At 30.5% G+C, this 19,784-nt stretch overlaps 2 protein-coding genes across 8 annotated transcripts in view; one reads left to right on the top strand and one right to left on the bottom strand.

Moving 5' to 3' along the window:
* LOC102610763 (zinc finger CCCH domain-containing protein 5) overlaps positions 1-19,784 on the bottom strand; it is a 61,238-nt gene that overhangs the window by 18,237 nt on the left and 23,217 nt on the right. The gene's annotated exons all lie outside the window — the stretch shown is intronic.
* Positions 9,555-19,784, top strand: part of LOC102612556 (receptor kinase-like protein Xa21) — a 41,828-nt gene continuing 31,598 nt past the window's right edge. The window contains exon 1 of the mRNA XM_052442169.1: positions 9,555-10,205. Coding sequence (XP_052298129.1) covers positions 9,569-10,205 — 637 coding nt within the window. The 5' untranslated portion in view covers positions 9,555-9,568. The remainder of the gene's footprint in view (positions 10,206-19,784) is intronic.

Here is a 19,784-nt window from a genome sequence, read left to right as displayed (position 1 = left end):
TCAACAAGAGTTTTTATTAAAAATTTATGAAATTATTTTAATATGCAAGTTTTGTTATGTTATGTTATAATAAGAATGAAAAAAGATTGTCAAATAAGTAGACGATATTTTTAATATTTTAACATATAAAAAAAATTTCAACCTCTACTCGCAAAAGCTCAAAATTTGAGTTTTTCCTATTAGAGACAAAATAACTTATTTAATCTATAAAAACTCTACTAAAAAATAACCAAACAACAACAAAAATTATGATAAGAGCTTATGAGAATAAATAAGCACTTATGCCCATTAAATAAGCCATATCAAACAGGCACTTAGATCGTTTTGGTTTTTTTATGACAGTTTTCCTAATAATAGAAAATGAATAATTAATTTATTATATGTATCTGCTAATAGTCTCGGGTTATAGTTTGACTTTTTCAATGATCGAGAAATTATGCTTTGGCTCTTAACATTGAAGAACTGGTGATATGATAAATCTATGTCGGAAATTTTTCCTTAGGACATGGGAGTTTAAAATCATTCATTCTCTGTAAGATCAACCAAGAGCGAATTAAAATCGTTGGAAAGGAAGCTAGGAAAGGTCTTCAATTTTATTTCAATCTAAACAATTTTCTACTCCAAGCATGCTTCAGAAACTATCATTTGATTCACTGGAATATGTTGCTGCTCGAATATCTGACATGAATTGTTTTGGCAAGTTGATGAATTTCACTAGACTTCTTATTGGTGGTGACAGTGGTGGTGGTGATGATGCGCTTGTTGTCCCATTCTTCTTCTGTAAATTTCGACTAATGTCAGCACAAACTCTATCAACCATGCTCAGAAATTCTTTTACTATAACAAACAGTTGAAGTGGGTGCTCCTATTTTTCTTTGGAACCTCTTGCTTTGTGGTACTCTGTTGTCCGCTTAACAAGTTCCATAGTCCTATTTTGCTTCTCTCACTAGCTTAAGCTCTTCTTCACAATCCTCCAGAAACGCTTTCATTTCCTTTAAAAAGCCGCCTCTCTCACTGCTAGCACAGCGTGTTACTAGTTGCCGAATTTCTACTACGCGGGATCCAAGTGAGGAGCAGGTATTGATGAATGTGTCATGTTCTATCCTAGCTGCTTTCTTTACATTGGTGAACTCATTGCTCAGGCCTTCCACTGCGGGCAATCCTTGTTTTAAGTACTCATTGTCCCTCTCTTTTGGCTTCGAGCTTTCTGAATTTGAATCACCAATTTTGCTTCTTTGATTGTTAGTCCTTCCAAGGATGTGGTTTTAAGTACTCATTCAATTTCAAGTTTAGATCCGATCTTAGGGATTAAATTGATTAGGGTCGCGTCAATTCTTGACGAGGTTCGTATCATTTAGTATTAGAGCTTAGGCACTAAGATCATATTCATCTTTCTTTTTTGTTTAAATTCTTATTTGAGATTTTTCATTCTTGTTCTAGTATTAAGAAAACAAAAAAAGAGTCATGAACAGTGCCATGTGAATAGTATTGCATGAACAATATTTTTACGGTTTCTTTTTCATCAATTTGCATCTTTGTGGTTTAATTATCCTTAAATCCGCAAATTTTACCTATTCTTTTTCCTAAAAAAAAAATCCCCAACGTCCGCCTTAAATCATTTGTTCATTTTTCATTTATTAGTGTCTTGTAGAGTCCAAAATTAGTTTTACCCATGGTGAAAATTTTTGCCCGAAATCGAAACCCAACCTTTCGTAAACATTGCATTCTTGCTCTTGAAATTCGAGTCTCCTTAGTTTAATCATTGTGAATTGCTATTAGAATCTTGATATTAGTTTGATTAGTTTGATAAGAATCGAGTAAGAATTATTACGAGTGGAAAAAGGCAAGTGGGTGTGAGCATATTAGAGGGTAAAAGCCAATAAATTTGAGTGAAACATGAGTGAAATTGAGTGAATCATTTTCTTGAGTGAAACACGTAAGGAAGTGAGGTCAAGTCCTTTCTATATTGTTTCTAACTTTCTTTTGCAGACGTTAGCCATGTCTCACAACCCTTAACCATTTAAAAATAAAGAGGATCAATCCGCAACTACTCATAATTTGGAAATTTAAGCATTGATGGGAGAGATGAGAAGGATGATGAGGGCTAAATTAGAGCATATACACAAGCGTTTGGATCAAGTAGAGAACACATGTGCGGGGTAACCACAACCTGTTCCTCAAGCACGTAGGAGGGATAGAGCTCTAACTAGAGGAGAGATTGATGACTATTATAAGGATGAGTATGATGAAAGGGAGCACTTAGAGGGTAGCTATAGGAGAGATGGATGGGGTAGCAGAGCTAGGAATAGGGATCATAGATTAAGTGACATAAAGATGAAGATTTCATCTTTTCAAGGTAAATATGACTTGGAAGCATACATTGAATGGGAGAAGAAAATGGAATTCATATTTGATTGTCATAATTTTTCAGATGTAAAAAAAAGTAAAATTGATTGTGATTGAGTTTTCTGATTATGCTATTACTTGGTGGGATAAGCTTGTTATATACAGGAAACAGAATAGGAAATGTCCAATTGAGACATAAGATAAAATGAAATCGTTGATGAGAAGGCGTTTTGTATTTAACCACTACTATCCAGATTTGTACAAAAAATTACAAAGTCTTGCACAAGTTAGCCGAAGTACAGAGGATTATTACAAAGAAATGGAGATTGTCATTATTCACTACAAGAAAAATGACCTACGATGACTGGTACATGTGTGACGGTTCTTGGCTTGAGTCTCTTATTTTACAGAAATATGACAGATTTATGATAGAAAATTTTTATGTCAATAAAATATGATAAAATTGTGATAAAAATTTGTTCTATCATAATAGTGAGACAGATTTGTGATGGATATTAGATTATCATAAATTGATGACTAGTCTGTGATAGTAATTTTGGCCGTCAGGCAGTTTGAAATAAATTTTTATTTTGACTTTATTTTCAAATGATTTGACTTAAATTTTTAAAATGATTTTATTAAACAAGATAAATAAAAAATGAAAGGAAAAAAAAAGAAGAAACGGTAGCGTTTAGAGAAAAGTAAATAAAAATGAATAAACACAAAACATTTCGTATCGGTTTTTTTCCCAAGTGTTTAGCCAAAACTCAAAGTCTCTCACCTTCACACGGTCTCACTCTCATAACAACATATCGCCTCAAACCCTTGCATCAGTAACATCGTCGATTTTATCTCAGGTCCCGGCGTCGATTTTACCTTGTCACTCACCGTTGATTTTGGCCATCATCGAGATCCACACGAAGAACCCACTGAACATGTGCCACAACAGTTGCATTTCAAAACCCTAACTAAAAACCCATCGTTGATTAAGCTCAATTTTTCGATTAACACAGGTAATTATTCTCCTTATTTTCTCTTGCATGTTAATTTAATTAAAATTTCTTGTCAATTTCAACACTAAAGGTGTAGTTCTAAGCACTAAAGGTTTATCTAAAATTTGTTCACTGGGTTGGAAAATGATTTTTTTTCCTAAAATTTATGTGCTTAAATGTACTAGTTGCTGGAATGAACGAAACCTGAACCTATAGAATGATATCGGTTTTGTTCTTGTGCAGCTAATCACCTTGACATTTTGTTCAGTCTTCAAATTGGGGATCCTATTATTTTCTTCTCAGTTCTTGTGCGGTTGATCTTCTTTGTTGGCCAAGGGCTTTGCACCTCCTCTTCGATTGGTTAATTCTCTCTGATTAATTAATTATTTAGATCATTCATTTTAATTTGTATATTTTCAAATCTAACATTTATCTCACTTTCGGTTGTTTTAGGTTTTTTTTTAAATTATTTTTGCTTGCTTTTAAACTTGACCTATTGTTTGTTTTATTGCATTCTATAAAATCCTGATTTACTCATGGCATTGGTGCTTTTTGCTTTTTGGTTATATATTTTATTTATTTATTTTTGGTTACTGAACGTCAACTCTAAGCTTCTAAAAGCACCATATTAGCTCCTTGAGTGACTAGAATATTGTACTTTGCTTGTGTAATATAGCATTAGATTTTCAGTAGTTTTTGTTCGAAGTTTGTTAATCTTTGTCACTTATTTGAAAATTATTGTTGTTACTTGTGCTAGATTGAAATGATATTCCAAGTGGTTCTAGCAAGCATGTAGCTTGTTGCTATATTTTATTTTCTTATTGTTATTATTTAAGTTAAGAGATCTTGGTTACTCTCTTTATTTATGTAGTTAAAAATTTAATTGACTAGTGCAAAATTACATTGGAAAGAAAAAATGGCACCGTAGTACTTTAAATCTCTACTATCAAAAGATGTAAGTGTGTGTTGGTGAAGAGTTTTAGTTACAAGTTATTTGTATTACCTTACTTACAGCAACTATGCTTTCCTGTTATTAATTATATTAACTATATATGTGGCAAATTATTTAAACCAATGTTTATGTCATCGATGTTATCGCAGCCAACAAAATCGATTTGGGCCTTTCAATACTTGATTCTTTGAGGACAAGTAACATGTCTGCTTCATGGAAATTTGTTGAAGCAAAGACTTCAGTAGATAATAATGCTACTTCTGAGGTTAGCTTGACCTTGATGCTTCTGTTTTTGTATGCATTTAGTTACTTTACAATTTGTTTTGCAAAGGCCTTATCTGCTTAGCTTAGTTTTCTTACTCACTGATGTTTTTGGATTTTGATTGTGCTCAAAGCCAAACCAAAAAGCTGTGCATATCATAAAAGAAGCTCCATCGCATCACATCAGTGAGCTTTCAAAAAATTCTGTGGTAATTGCCCGGGAGCTGTTTTAAGATAATTTTCCCCACCATGTTTTAGTGTACTTTGCAGTAGATAGGCTGGGTTATGGTCCTTTACAGGTCTGGTGAAGGGCTGCTTCATGTGAATGAATGCCTTGTTTGCTTTGTGACTGGGAGCTACTTCTTTCTGAGCTGTTGTTGGCTCTATTTTTTGTTCATTTCATTGTCAAGGATTGAAAAGAAATTATTGTTGTTTGTTTTTTCAGTTCATTTCATTTAATTGTTTTCAGTAATTTTTCCTTTTTCGTTTTTATTGGATTGTTTTTTTAGGTGTTTGCATTAAATAAGACTGTTCCAGGGAGTGTCAAGTCAGTTTTTAAAGCATGGGAGTAACATATGAATTCTTCTGGGGTAATTTGTGCACTTTATACTCTTTTATGGTTCACCTTTTATCTAGACATTGACTTGTTTCCAAGAAGTGTGTCTGAAACGTGGATGGCATATATGTGATTGAAAAATATTTGTTGCTGCACAGAGTCTATTCGTTACTGATTTCCTTGAATCATTCATTGAAAGTTTGGTCGACTTCATAAAAGTCCTCATCCTTGCACCATAGCCATAGACTTTTGTACTTGAATCTAGTTCTATGTCTCTATTTTGAATTAAAATTATGTTCATTGAGTTTTACTTGTAATATTGATTTGCTTTTGATTTATTGGCATGACTTTTTTCACATTACAATTAGGTAAACATTTTTGTTGTGTTGATTGATTATGTCTGGTTATCTTTTGAAGTTCTATTGAGGATGTAGGATTTTTGAAGATATGATTCAAAAAATATGCTGCAAAAGCTATTTTACACAATACACTTCCCTGACAATTTTGAGAGTGACACAACTCAGATATACTAAATTGGTATGAAAGGGGAAGCCACCTAGGTAATTTATTAGCTGAGATCAAATTTGATGAATTTCAAAAAATTTCCATTCGATCCTCAGCTAGCTATTATTCTATTGCCTAGTATTCTAATCTATATGCATTGTCACAGACTTTGAATTTGATAAAGTTATATTTTACTTGTGCAGTTACCTACCTTGTTACACTTGCTATGTTGGAATTTGATAAAGATGGTGGGTATTGCTGGAGTTGGCCATCTTTTTTCTTTGATGCCAAAACAAGTCCTGAGTATTGGTGCATCTTTGCACGTTTAGCTTCTTAGATTGGTACTTGTTGTATGCTTTACTAAAACTGCTAGAATGAATTTTTTTTTGGTCTGATCAGTGTTGTTGGCTTGGTTGTGTTGCTGGAAATGAACTGATCATGGTTCATTAGTCTCAAAATTGCTAGTCTTCTACATGTTGCTGAAATTTGGTTTTTATGTTGTTACATACTTTCTATTTATTTTGGGCTTGTCACTTGTATTTGGATAAATTATATTTGTTGACAATTATCAATAATTATTCAGTGTTATTCATTTCATTTTCTTTGTCAGTGAATTTTTATTTGTAATATTCATTTCAACAATCTAATTAATTAACTAAATTATGAAATTTTAATTTCTAAAAAGATTTTTTTAAAAATGATAATGATTTCATGGTAGTAACAAAATAGTCATTTTTATTAATTATAATTTTAATTTCAGAATTAATTGTAAAAAAAATTCAATTTATTTTTATTTTTATTTTTATTTTCGCTCCAAATTTAAGATTTCCCGCTAAAAGTTCAAAATATAGCATGCCAAATTAAAAAAAGGGGGTCAAATTCAAAATTATTATATTTCCTTCTTATAAAGTTATGATAGTTGTGTGACTAGTTATATCTATCACAGGCTGTGATAGGTATTGTTCTGTCGTTAATTCTTAACGCTGGCTACAACGAACAACCGTAATCCAACCCCTACTATGACAGTTTTACTTGTCATAGTAGGTCCTTTTTCTTGTAGTGATTAGAGCAAATGTGGAGGAAGATAGAGAAGCTATAATAGCACGATTCCTGAATGGCCTTAATCAGGAGATTGCAAATATGGTTGATTTGCAACATTATGCGAAGATTGAGTCGTGAGTAGATGAGCGCACAATGTTACTATAAAAAATATACTCCTCTAGTCAAGTACAAGAGCTACCCAAGATTTTTAGAGATTGAATATATGTATACCACATATATTCAAGTATTATTTTCATATATGGTAAAATTCATGCAAATAATTTTTGATAAGTAATGTTTGCATGAACGTAATTCATGCAAATAATACTGTTAGTAGATTATTCCATACTTTTAAAAGAAAGTTATTCATACAAGAAGAACTGCAGCTAATAGAGTCTGCTGAAATTTGAAACCCTTAAATAAATTCACTAAAAAGTATTCACATAGAGTTATCCCACGCGGTGTTATGGTTAATTTTATTAAGAAAAAATCTTTGATAGTAACATGAATTCAAAAATAAATAATTTTGTTTTATTTTCAAAAATAACCTAAAAGATTTAGTAATTTCTATATCAGCTACAACTTAAAAGTTGTATCACCTCAATTCTAAACAGAATTAGAGTATGGTTCATTGGTGACTGGTTCAACACTCTCTCTTACTGTAGGAATTTTGCAAGGACGTGAAGAAAATTGAAAATTGAAAATTGAAATGAATGGTTTCTAGTAAGTCAAGGTCCTCGGAGTCCTCTTCAGTTATGTCCCCATCCATTCTAGTCATATTTCCCAAGAATTAATGTTTGGTCTAGAAATAATTTGTCCAAGGACATGAAAGTCATCCCCGAATTGTGATCAACGAAAATGAGATCCCGAATGGTTGTATACGTCAGTAAATTCAAATTAAGATGGCGTTTGTTTTTTTTTTATTTGAACTCAGAATAAAATTGAATTAGTTTAAATTCATAATAGAATTGAATATCTGAATTTGAATGATATGCTTGTTTTTTTTGTCTGAATTGCTAAAAAAAAATTAAATTGTTTTTTTTTATTTTAAAAATCTGAAAACTAATATTTTTATATTTGTTCCCTTACAAATTATAAATGTTAAATAAATAATAAACATCTCAAAGAACTTAAATAAAATAATATATTATCATAATATAAATCATAGTTAATTAAATACAACCATTTATATTCTAAATTAGTATATGTTAATCAATTTTATTATAGTTCATGACGTTTTTATATGAAAAATATTTATAAAAAAATTATTAAGATAAATAATGTTAATTTGAAGAAAATAAAAAGATAAAAATAATAATATTCTACCACTATATTATCACAAGTTATACAAATGGGTAATAATGCTAATTATTAAATTTTATTTAGTTAAGGATGAAAATTAATTGATTAGATAGGGATATTTTAGAGAATATCTTCTAACGATATCATTTAGACATTTTAGATTAAGTAAAAAGGTAAAACAAAATTGGCTAAATAACTTAATGACTTAAAGACCGAAAATTTTCATTACATTGAAAAAAAAGGGACTTAATGACTTAACCAATTGAAATTAAGTCAATTAAGTGATTAAGAAAAAAAACAGCCCCTAAGTCCTGCTAAATTTTAAATGAAATACCAATGTTTTAAAAGGTAAGATTTATTATGTCCCTCTACGATGATCATATACCTTTTTTTTTAGTCGTTAATTCCCTCATTCATTCAAGCTTCAATAAATTATAATTACATTGCTTTATTGATATAAATTCCGTAATGCATTACTGTTGATTTTGATAAATTATATGTATAGTGAAAAGTTAAACAAAATAATCTTCATATATATAGAATGCTTTTATCTTACGATTGACGAAGAACATAAATTCATGAAATTCATTTTAATAAGCACAAATGGTCAATATCTAAAATGAATGAATTCTTTCAAAAATAAAAAAATATATAATTAATGAATGAAAAAAAAGGAAATGATACAATTGATATGGTATCTGGGAATATGATTGATTAACAAAGAGTAAAGCCATCTTTATGTTGATTGACAATCAATCTTTGTATTGATTAATAAAAACAATGACAATCAATCGTTTTTCTCAAATCTCAATAATAATTTAAAATTTATCTAATTTTCATTGTGTGTGATTTGACAAATTTCATGCTATTTTACTATTTTACATTATATCATTCACCATATTTTACTATTTTACATTATATCATTCACCATATACTATCTACCATTATATAAAAATAACTAACAATTAAAAACTATCTATTTATGGACAGCATTAACAACTTTGTGATTCAGTTTACAAATAATGTATTATAAGTTAATGAGATATTTTTAAAGAGTATGGTTCATATAAAATTTACACATTGAGATTTTACATTTTTCATGACTAGTGTTGAAAACAACAAATTGGAATGGTACATCTAAATAATACATATAATTAAATGCATCTAATTTAAAAGTCTTTGTTGACAGAAAATATCTAACTTAAAGATCTCATGGAATAATTTTATAACGACTTTGTTTACTATATATGCCGTCGTTAAAAAAGTCCTCATCACTAAGAAAAAAAAAAAAAAACAAATTAACAGCTCTAGGAGAATAGCAATTTTTGCATGTTCACATGGAAACGGAGCAATTGACGCTCTAAACCCACCCAATATGTTCCCCAGAGAGAATATGACAATTGGGAAAACATTGTCATTGTTTCAGACTAGTTTAGTTTTTCCAGAAGACCAATCAACGAATTTCCCGTAAAGTCTGATTCAATAGCTTGTAGATCACGCAACATGTGAACACCATATAATTTTTCTTTTTGCTCTACCTATATAAGTATCTGTATGCGCAGTATGCTATATTGCTATTACTCGCTTAGCACTAAAAGTTGTCTAAATCTATATATGGAGATCGAAATGAGCTTATTATATTTTGCACCAATAATGTTGCTCTTACGCTATTTCATCGTGTCCAGCTTAGCTTTGCCTGCGAGTAGTGTTAAAAACATAACGACGGATCAACATGCTCTTCTTGCATTCAAAGAGCAACTCATTGATCCTCGAGGTATCCTGACGTACAATTGGTCAGTTTCTTATCCAGTATGCAGGTGGGTCGGCATTTCTTGTGACACTCGTCATCATAGAGTCACAAAATTGGATCTTTCAGATTCTAGTCTCGAAGGCCCCATTTCGGCACACTTGGGAAATATTTCATTTCTGGTGTCTCTTAATATTAGTGGTAACAATTTTCATGGCCATCTGCCTAATGAATTGAGGCAATTACGAAGGCTCAAACTCATTGATTTCAATTTCAACCAATTGAGTGGAGTCCTTCCATCCTGGATTGGCAGCTTGCCGAAACTACGAATGTTTAGTCTTCGCAATAACAGCTTCAGAGGTCCCTTCCCGGATTATCTGTACAACTTATCAAAGCTGGAGACGTTGGAGATGAGGTTCAATATTGTTGGTGGGAAAATTCCCACCAAGATTGGAAATTTGAGTAAGCTCTTGCATCTAAATCTTGGTAATAACAACCTTCAAGGTACGTGCCTTCCACCTCGTCTTTTTAAAGCTTCCATTTCAATTTGCAGAACACACTTTATAATATGGTGCAATAACTACTGCTAGAAACTACACAAATCAAAATCCGACCTGCTCTTTCGAGAGGGATCCGTAGCAGAAGAAAGAGAAGGACTGAGCCATAGGGGCTTAATTGGCTGAACAGTCTTCAAATAATTTAATTTTTTAGCTGATTATTCATGTTCGAATGGTATGGGTTAAAAAGTTTATTTACGCTTTACCGGTACTCCTACTTTTACAATCTACACATGAATAAATAATTTTAAGGAAAAAATCCAGCACCCAACAGCAGATATAAAAGAACGAGATTTCAGTTTTTTAGCTTAGCCCGTGGCATCAATTTCTAAGTACTTCAAAAGGAAAAAAAAATCATAAATCTTTAGGGTAAAATTAATTTTTTTTAGAAAGTGGTACAAACCCCAAAATTTCATACTAAATGATATGGAATTCATCGATCAGATTATGAGATAATATATGCAATTCATTAGGAAATTAGAAAAAATTATCAACCACATAATGAATGACACAAGTTGAGTCTCAACTGATGAGGCTCCATTAAATCAGATTATTTATTAATATTTGAGAAATTATCATTACACCACTTTTATTTTGTCTTATATTCATGCAACTACCACAAAATTATAACATATTCTCTGCACCATCTTTGTTTTCACATTTGTATTAACTAACCATTTTTGCACTAACATTGTTAAATAATTTAAATAAAATGATAAATTTACCCTCAAATAAATTAAAAGACTATTTTATCTTATATAAATTTTGAAATATAAAAAATTATAATCATAAAAATATCCCTAAGTTTAATAAAAAATAAATCCCAAATAGAGGTGCTCAATTGATTTTTATTAAATTTAGATTTTACAAAATTTTATTAATTATTTTTATTAAAAAATTATAATTTTGTAAAATGTTATTAAAAAATTATAATTTTGTAAAATTTTATTAAAATAACTGAATTTATTTCTTAAAAGAATAAATCCTAAAATTTTAATAATTTAGGGGATTTTTATTAAATCTCAAAATTTCACAATTTTTTATAATTATAATTTATATTAAAATATTTTTTATTAAAAATAAAAATTCTAATTTTGGGATTTATTTTTATTAAATTTAAGGATATTTTATAATTATAATTTTTTTAAAGTTTTTATAAAATAAAATGGTCTTCTAATTTATTTAGGGGTAAAATTATCATTTTATTTAAATTATTTAACAGTGTTAGTGCAAAAGTGGTTAGTTGATACAAATGTGAAAAGAAAGGTAGTGCAGAGAACATGTTACAATTTTGTGGTGGTTGGATGAATATGAAGCAAAACAAAAGTGGTGCAATGATAATTTCCCTTAATATTTAGTATGAGGTAGCAATTAAAGATCACTTGTTACGTTAGTTTAATACTCGAGGGCCAAATATTAGGATTCTAATATTATTGTATATTTTTTCTTGTTTTTTCATGCACAAGTTATCAAATTTTCATGCATGCTCTTTTATTTTAAGAATGATTTTTTGTTGGAGTTTTAGTTGTTCTGTTATTGGTTATATCTTAATTTATATAAAATAAATTTTGAATTATATACAACTTTTTTATTTGTTTTACTCATGTTTTAACTCTCAAAATTATCAAGTCAAATATTAAGATACAAAATTTATATCTCCACTAATATGCCATACATATGGTCTAGTTCCTATGAACCAGTATATGAAATTTAATTTTAAGGAATGCAGCTTCACCGATCTTAAAATTATTCTGTAATTAACTTTTATATTTATTGTTTCACACCTAACAATAAATAAATATTACTCATCAATCTCTTTGTTGATATTAATAAGCACATCTGTTATTGTAGAATTGAAAAGCTCAAAATTTATATAACTCCTCAATGTTGGCATTCTGGCAGGTGAAATTCCAGACGAGATTGGCAATCTACAAAATCTGCAAAATCTTCTTCTTTTTCACAACAAATTAACTGGTCATATTCCCTCCACCATTTTCAACTTGTCAACCGTAAATCTTATTACCCTAGCAGCAAATGAACTCTCAGGCCACCTGCCATCAACTGCTGGCTACTCGCTTCAGAACATGGAGATTCTTGACTTGTCCGAAAATAGACTTATCGGAACAATTCCTAATTCCATCACCAATGCTTCTAGACTCTATGCCCTAGACTTGAGCTTCAACTATTTCTCTGGCCGCATTCCAAACACATTTGGAAAATTGAGACACCTGGTGAGGTTTACCATTATGGGAAACAACTTGACCATCCCGGGAACGTCATCATCTACCGAAGAAGATTGGAGTTTTCTCTCTTCTTTGACAAATTGCAGAGATATAAAACGAGTCGTTTTAGCACTTAATCCATTTGGTGGCATCCTTCCACCATCAGTTGGGAATTTCTCTTCATCTCTTGAGCAATTCTTCGCATACGATTGCCAGCTCAAGGGCAACATTCCCAAAGAAATTGGTAATTTGCATGGCTTGATAACATTAAGCCTCCAAAACAATGAGTTAAATGGAACAATTCCAACAAGTTAAGGAAGACTAAAGAAGCTCCAAAGTCTAAGTCTTCGTCAGAATAATTTGCAAGGACCCATTCCATATGAGCTTTGCTACTTAAAGGGGTTGAATTCATTGTTGTTATATGAAAATAAGCTCACTGGATCTATACCCCCATGCTTGGCAAGTTTGACATCTCTAAGATCTCTTCTCTTAGGCTCAAATAATCTCACCTCTATTATACCATCATCCTTGTGGACTCTCGAAGGCATCTTACAAATAGATTTGTCATCAAATTCATTAACTGGTTCTCTCCCTTCAAGTATGAAGAGCTTGAAGGCCTTGATACTTTTAGATTTATCAAGGAATCAATTATCGGGTGATATTCCAACAGCCATTGGCGGCCTTCAAGAGCTTCTTAATCTATCATTAGCTGGTAATCTATTTCAAGGTCACATCCCTGAGTCATTTGGCAATCTCACAAGCTTGGAAATCTTAGATCTCTCTAGTAACAATCTTTCTGGTGAGATTCCTAAGTCACTGGAGAAACTTTTATATCTCAAACATTTGAATGCGTCTCACAATATACTGGAAGGGAAAATTCCTGAAAATGGGCCTTTTAGAAACTTCTCGGCTCAATCGTTTATGTGGAATTATGCACTTTGTGGTTCACCAAGACTACAAGTCCCACCCTGCAAGGATGATGGCACCGTAAGACGATCCAAGAAAGCCATTGTTACACTTTTCCTCAAATATGTCTTACCTCCAATCGTGTCCATTTTGTTGATAATGACTGTTGTTGTCTTCATGAGACGTCGCAATAAGGCTTCAATGAATTCTGCTCATCAAGAAGATTTTTCACCTCTGGCAACGTGGAGAAGAATTTCGTATCTAGAAATTGAACGAGCAACAAATGGATTTGATGAATGCCAACTTGCTTGGTAAAGGTAGCTTTGGCTCAGTGTATAAAGGGATACTCTCGGATGGGGCTGAGGTTGCTATAAAGATTTTCAACTTACAGTTGGAGAGAGCATTTCGAAGTTTTGACTCTGAATGTGAAGTATTGAGAAGCATTCGCCACCGAAACCTTGTAAAGATTCTTAGTAGCTGCAGTAATGTTGATTTTAAGGCTCTGGTACTCGAGTTCATGCCCAATGGTAGTCTTGAGAAGTGGTTGTATTCTCACAACTATTTTCTAGATATCCAAGAGAGGTTGAATGTGATGATAGATGTGGGATCTGCTCTCGAATATCTCCATCACGGTTATTCCCCATCTGTGGTTCACTGTGATTTGAAGCCCAGTAATATTCTCTTGGATGAAAATATGGTGGCACATGTGAGTGATTTTGGCATTTCCAAACTCTTAGGTGATGGAGAAAATTTTGAGACACGAACCATGACAATGGCCACCGTTGGGTACATGGCACCAGGTAATCTTTCAAGAATATATTATAATCTTTTTTTTTTAATAAAATTAAGACTATAGTAATTTATTAGTCATTTAAATCATAATTAATAACGTGTGATAAATTGAAAATTTTTAAATTTGCAGAATACGGATCAGAGGGAATTGTTTCATCCAAATGCGATGTCTATAGATATGGTGTTTTGTTGATGGAAACTTTCACAAGAAAGAAACCCACAGATGAATTTTTTGCTGGAGAAATGAGTTTAAAGAACTGGGTGAAGGAGTCATTGCCTCATGGATTGACAAACGTTGTGGATGAAAATTTGCTGCTAGAAGAGCCAGCTTTTGCAGCCAAAATGGATTGTATGCTGAGCATCATGCATTTGGCTTTGGATTGTAGCATGGATTCACCCGACCAGAGGATATGTATGAAAGATGCCGTAGCCAAGCTCAACAAGATTAAACTGAAATTTCTAAATGATATTAGTGAGTATAACTAATTAATTAGACCAACAAAATGTTGGCTCCACTGGCAATGAAGTCCCTTTAAGTGGCTTGACTGGGTTTGCTCCCCAGTTCGAGTCGCAGGGAAGTCGCCTTTATTGGGAGAACATGTGCCTCTCGGTTCGAGCGGGGACTTCTAATCTGGGTTGTGGTACGGGCTTAAAGGTGCTTCCCACAGTTGGGGTCCTCCCCAGAATACCTCGTGGTCAAAACCAAAAAAAAAAAAAAATTAGATTTAGATTATGGATTTGGATCCTCCTCATTCTTCCTCTTCTATCCTTCTTAGCTTTTATTATTCTAGTGATGTGAGGTAATGATAAAAATAAATGGTTCAAACTTGAATTTTTTATTTTTCTTTTTCCAGTCTCAAACGCCGTCGCATTTAATTATTTGTTAGATAAACTATTTTTTTTTTTCCAACGAATGATCTCGACTAAGCGCCAAGTTAAGAGAAATGTACTTTTAAGAATATGTACTTTTAAGTATTTTTATAAATTATAGTATGTACTTTTATCAATCTTGCCTTATTTCTGGGTTAAAGGTTTGCCCTGCCTCGCAATTAATTAAACACTTAATTGAGAAAATTAAAAGTTTAAATTAAACATTATACATAATATATTTACAAATTGAACTTAAGATAATTATATCGCCAAATATAATATTCTAATTTCGAGTAAAAAAAATTCAAGCATATAATATTACATTTTTAATTTTTTTCATTAAAATTGGAGTGTAAAAAGTGAGAGGATAAGCTAGAGAAAAATGATCTGAAGGTTGAGATATAGACAAAATAAAAAAAAAAGTACTAAATAAAATACATCTAATGATAGGAAGGACCTATATGTGATTTTTCCAAAACCTTGGATCGGCTTCTTTTGAAAGCACCTAAAATCCAAGCATCACTACCAAGTACTGTAACTTTAACTAGCTATACAACCTACCATTGTACTGCTACTTTTTTATGGAAAATTTGTCACTATGTTTGGCAAATAAAACTTGTTAGCCCTTTTTTTTTTTTTAATTTTTGGGCTAAACTATAGTAATTTGTAGAACGAAGGTTTTCTATTATTATTTGTTATTATCACTATGGAGATTGATTACTCCAATAAAATCATGTATATAAAATAAAGATTGAAAACTTCGTAAAATATCCTTAACAACAATTAACTTTTTTCTTCCTGATAATAATCTCATTTCCTTGCCATATAATTTCTGCAGGCCCTTCTTCAACATATTCCCAATCATCATCCTCATCACATTCATTCTCCTTTTCAACCTGCAAGATATTGAATACCCATCGATAATTAAACCTAGAATTGCATTCTCTCCCATTCCAACATTTTCAAAGAGCCTAACAAAAATTCACAACGGTAACAAGTCTCACAAAAATACTTAATTTCCATTTTTACAACAAAAATAACTCCGGAAAAATCAATTCTAGCGGCCACAAATTCTATTAAATTTCCTATTTCCTCCAACTTTCCCAGCAGCCAAACACACACACCAACCCAAACAAAAACTGCAAAATTCTTTTTAATAAATAAAATAAAACAAACCTGTAATTGTTTCATGGCTGCCTCTTCTTTTTCTCTATCTTCCATAACTTTCCTTCTCTCCTCTTCTTCTTCTACTTTCTTCTTCTTCAACTCCATCTCTTGAATCCAAAGCCTCTCTCTCTCCTCAAACTCCTTCAACACTCTCTCTCTCTTTTCCTCCTCTTCTTTAATCATCATCTCGAACTTCCTCCGCTCCTCCGGATCCTTCGACCTCGCTTCCTCTTCTTCTCTCTCCTTCGCCGCCATTTCTTTCCTCTTCTCTTTCCTCCTCTTCTTCTTCGCCATCTTCTTCTTCTCCTTTCTGCTCATTTTTGCCTCGTTAACTTCCTCTGCTACACGATTCGATTCTGATTCTTCCATGCTTGTCGAAACAGTTACGTTCTGTCTGGTTTCCTGGAAAGCTTTCGATTTTCCGGGAAAATATTGGACGAGGGAAGAGAAAGCGGGTGTTCTGCTCACTAGCTTCAAACAGAGCTTTTCAATTTTGAAGGTTTTTAACACGACGACGTTCCCCTGAGCTTGAGGATGAAATGACTTATATAATAACGGTATAATAACATTGAGACCCTTATCATTTTCTAAATCATAGGTAAAGACATAGTTTGAGTCGTTCTTAATGAGGGCCCCAACCCAATTCGTCATCAAAATTAAGGATCTCCGAAAGAATAACGATAGGCATTACAAATTTGGATTATAATAGTCTGATAATGTTATGAGATAGTTAATTTTGTAATTTTATTATTTCTTATTTATACAAAATTTTGTAATTTTATTATTTCTTATTTATGTGTATAAATTTATACGGTTGTCACGTAATATTAGGATATAAATTTGTATCTCAAATTTTTTATATGAATAATCTATTTTACAATGTAAATGTCTGTATTTGAGAATTTTTTATTATAAATAATAATATGTTTTTTTTTTTTAATTTGAGATACATAATTTGTATTCAATTAATATACTATCAATATAAATTCATCATTTGGAAGAGAAATTATAAAACGAGATGTTTTCAGGTCACATGAATTATCGCACACTTCATCCACCAGATGTGAAAACATCAACGTGCCTCCCAAAAATCAAACATATGTTGTTAACTTTAATCACATAAGGATTGGGCCTGGTCATGAGAATTGGGCTAACTTGGGCTTTACAAATAAACAATAATCTTAGTTGTATTTATGATTTCGATATATAATTTTCGACCATGCCATATATCATGTTTAAAATTTATTTAGTTAAATATTTTCGTCCAAAATTAGTAATTTCAATTTTTTTAAAAGATCAACACAAAAATCATATCAACATTAAACTCAAATTCGATTCTCATTTCTTTCACAAAATGTTTAAAATTATCACTCTTCAAAAGAAATAACTCCTTGTAATCTTTCCACTCTAGCACCCTGTATCACTTCTTTTAAACCGATATTGAATAAATAACTAGTTTGAAAGCACTTATTCAAACTCCATGCGAGTTTTGAGCTTTTGCATTGGAGTTGAAAAATATTAAATTCTAGTTTCAGACGAGTTTTGAGCTTTTATTGAATCAATAAAATCTAACGTAAATCAGCGGGTATTTTAATAATTAAAGTCTAGTTTTTTTTTTCAACATTCTAGGTAATTTTGGACTAAACCAAGGCCCTACTTAAGATTGAGGTTGGGCAACACTAAAATGTTTATTAAACACTAGCTGCTATATCTTACAAAAATTATATTGATAATTTATCATATCTTTAATAATTTTATTAAAATTATTATTTAAAAATTATATTTATTATATATTAGTAACTTTTGTTTTATAATTATAAATTTTTTTTATATCAACTATAGTTTAAAAGTTATATCACTTCAATTTCAAACAAAATCAGAGTATGGTTCGTTGGTGACTGGTCTAACACTCTCTCTTAATGTGGGAATTTTGCAAGGGCGTGAAGAAAATTGAAATGAATGGTTTCTAGTAAGTCAAGGTCCTTGGAGTCTCTCCAGTCATGTCACTATCCATTCTAGTCATATTTCCCAAGAATTAATGTTTGGTTTAGAAATAATTTGTCGAAGGACGTGAAAGTCATCCTCGAATTATGATCAACGAAAATGAGATCCCGAATGGTTGTATGCATAAGTAAAGTCAAATTAAGATGGTGATTTTTTTTTCATATGAAATTTTAATAAAATTTGAATGATTCTAAATTCTTAATAGAATTGGATGTTTAAATCTAAATAATATGTTTATTTTTTTGTTTGAATTGCTCCAAAAAAAAATCAGGTTTTTTTTAATTTAAAAAATCTGATAACTAATATTTTTACATTTGTACATTTACAAATTATAAATGTTAAATAAATATCTCAAAGAACTTAAATAAGATAATATATTACCATAATATAAATCATAGTTAATTAAATACAACTATTTATATTCTACATTAGTATATGTTAATCAATTTTATTATAGTTCATGATGTTTTTAAATGAAAAATATTCATAAAAAAATTATGAAGATAAATAATGTTAATTTGAAGAAAATAAAAACATAAAAATAATAATATTCTACCACTATATTATCACAAGTTATACAAATGGGTAATAATGCTAATTATTAAATTTTATTTAGTTAAGGATGAAAATTAATTGATTAGATAGGGATATTTTAGAGAATATCTTATAATAATATCATTTAGACTTTTTAGATTAAATAAAAAGGTAAAAAAATTGGCTAAATAACTTAATGACTTAAAGACCGAAAATTTTCATTAAGTTGAAAAAAAAGGGACTTAATGACTTAACTAATTGAAATTAAGTCATTAAATCAAAAAAAATAAATAGCCCCTAAATCCTTCTAAATTTTAAATAAAATACCAATGTTTTAAAAGGTAAGACTTATTATGTACGTCTTCGATGATCATATACTTTTTTTTTAGTCGTTAATTCCCTCATTCATTCAAGCTTCACTAAATTATAATTATATTGCTTGATTGATATAAATTTCGCAACGCATTACTGTTGATTTTTATAAATTATATGTATAGTGAAAAGTTGAACAAAATAATCTTCATATATATATATATATATATATACATATATAATGCTTTTATCTTACAATTGACCAAGAACATAAACTCATGAAATTCATTTAAATAAGCACAAATGCTCAATATCTACAATGAATGGATTCTTTCAAAAATAAAAAATCTATAATTAATGAATGAATAAAAAAAGGAAATGATACAATTGATATGGTATCTGGGAATATGATTGATGAACAAAAACTAAAGTCATCTTTATGTTGATTGGCAATCAATATTTGTATTGATTAATAAAAACAATGACAATCAATTATTTTTCTCAAATCTCAATAATAATTTTAAAATTATTTAATTTTCATTGTGTGTGATTTAACAATTTTCATGCTATTTTACTATTTTATATTATATCATTCACCATATATTATCTACCATTATATAAAAATAACTAACGATTAAAAACTATCTATTTATGGACAGTAACTTTGTGATTCAATTTAGAAATCATTTATTATAAGTTGATGAGATATTTTTAAAGAG

The sequence above is a fragment of the Citrus sinensis genome, chromosome 5 (assembly GCF_022201045.2).
Source record: "Citrus sinensis cultivar Valencia sweet orange chromosome 5, DVS_A1.0, whole genome shotgun sequence".
Classification (NCBI taxonomy): domain Eukaryota; kingdom Viridiplantae; phylum Streptophyta; class Magnoliopsida; order Sapindales; family Rutaceae; genus Citrus; species Citrus sinensis.
Note: the sequence above shows the minus strand (reverse complement) of the source record. Positions and strands in the feature narration are given on the sequence as shown.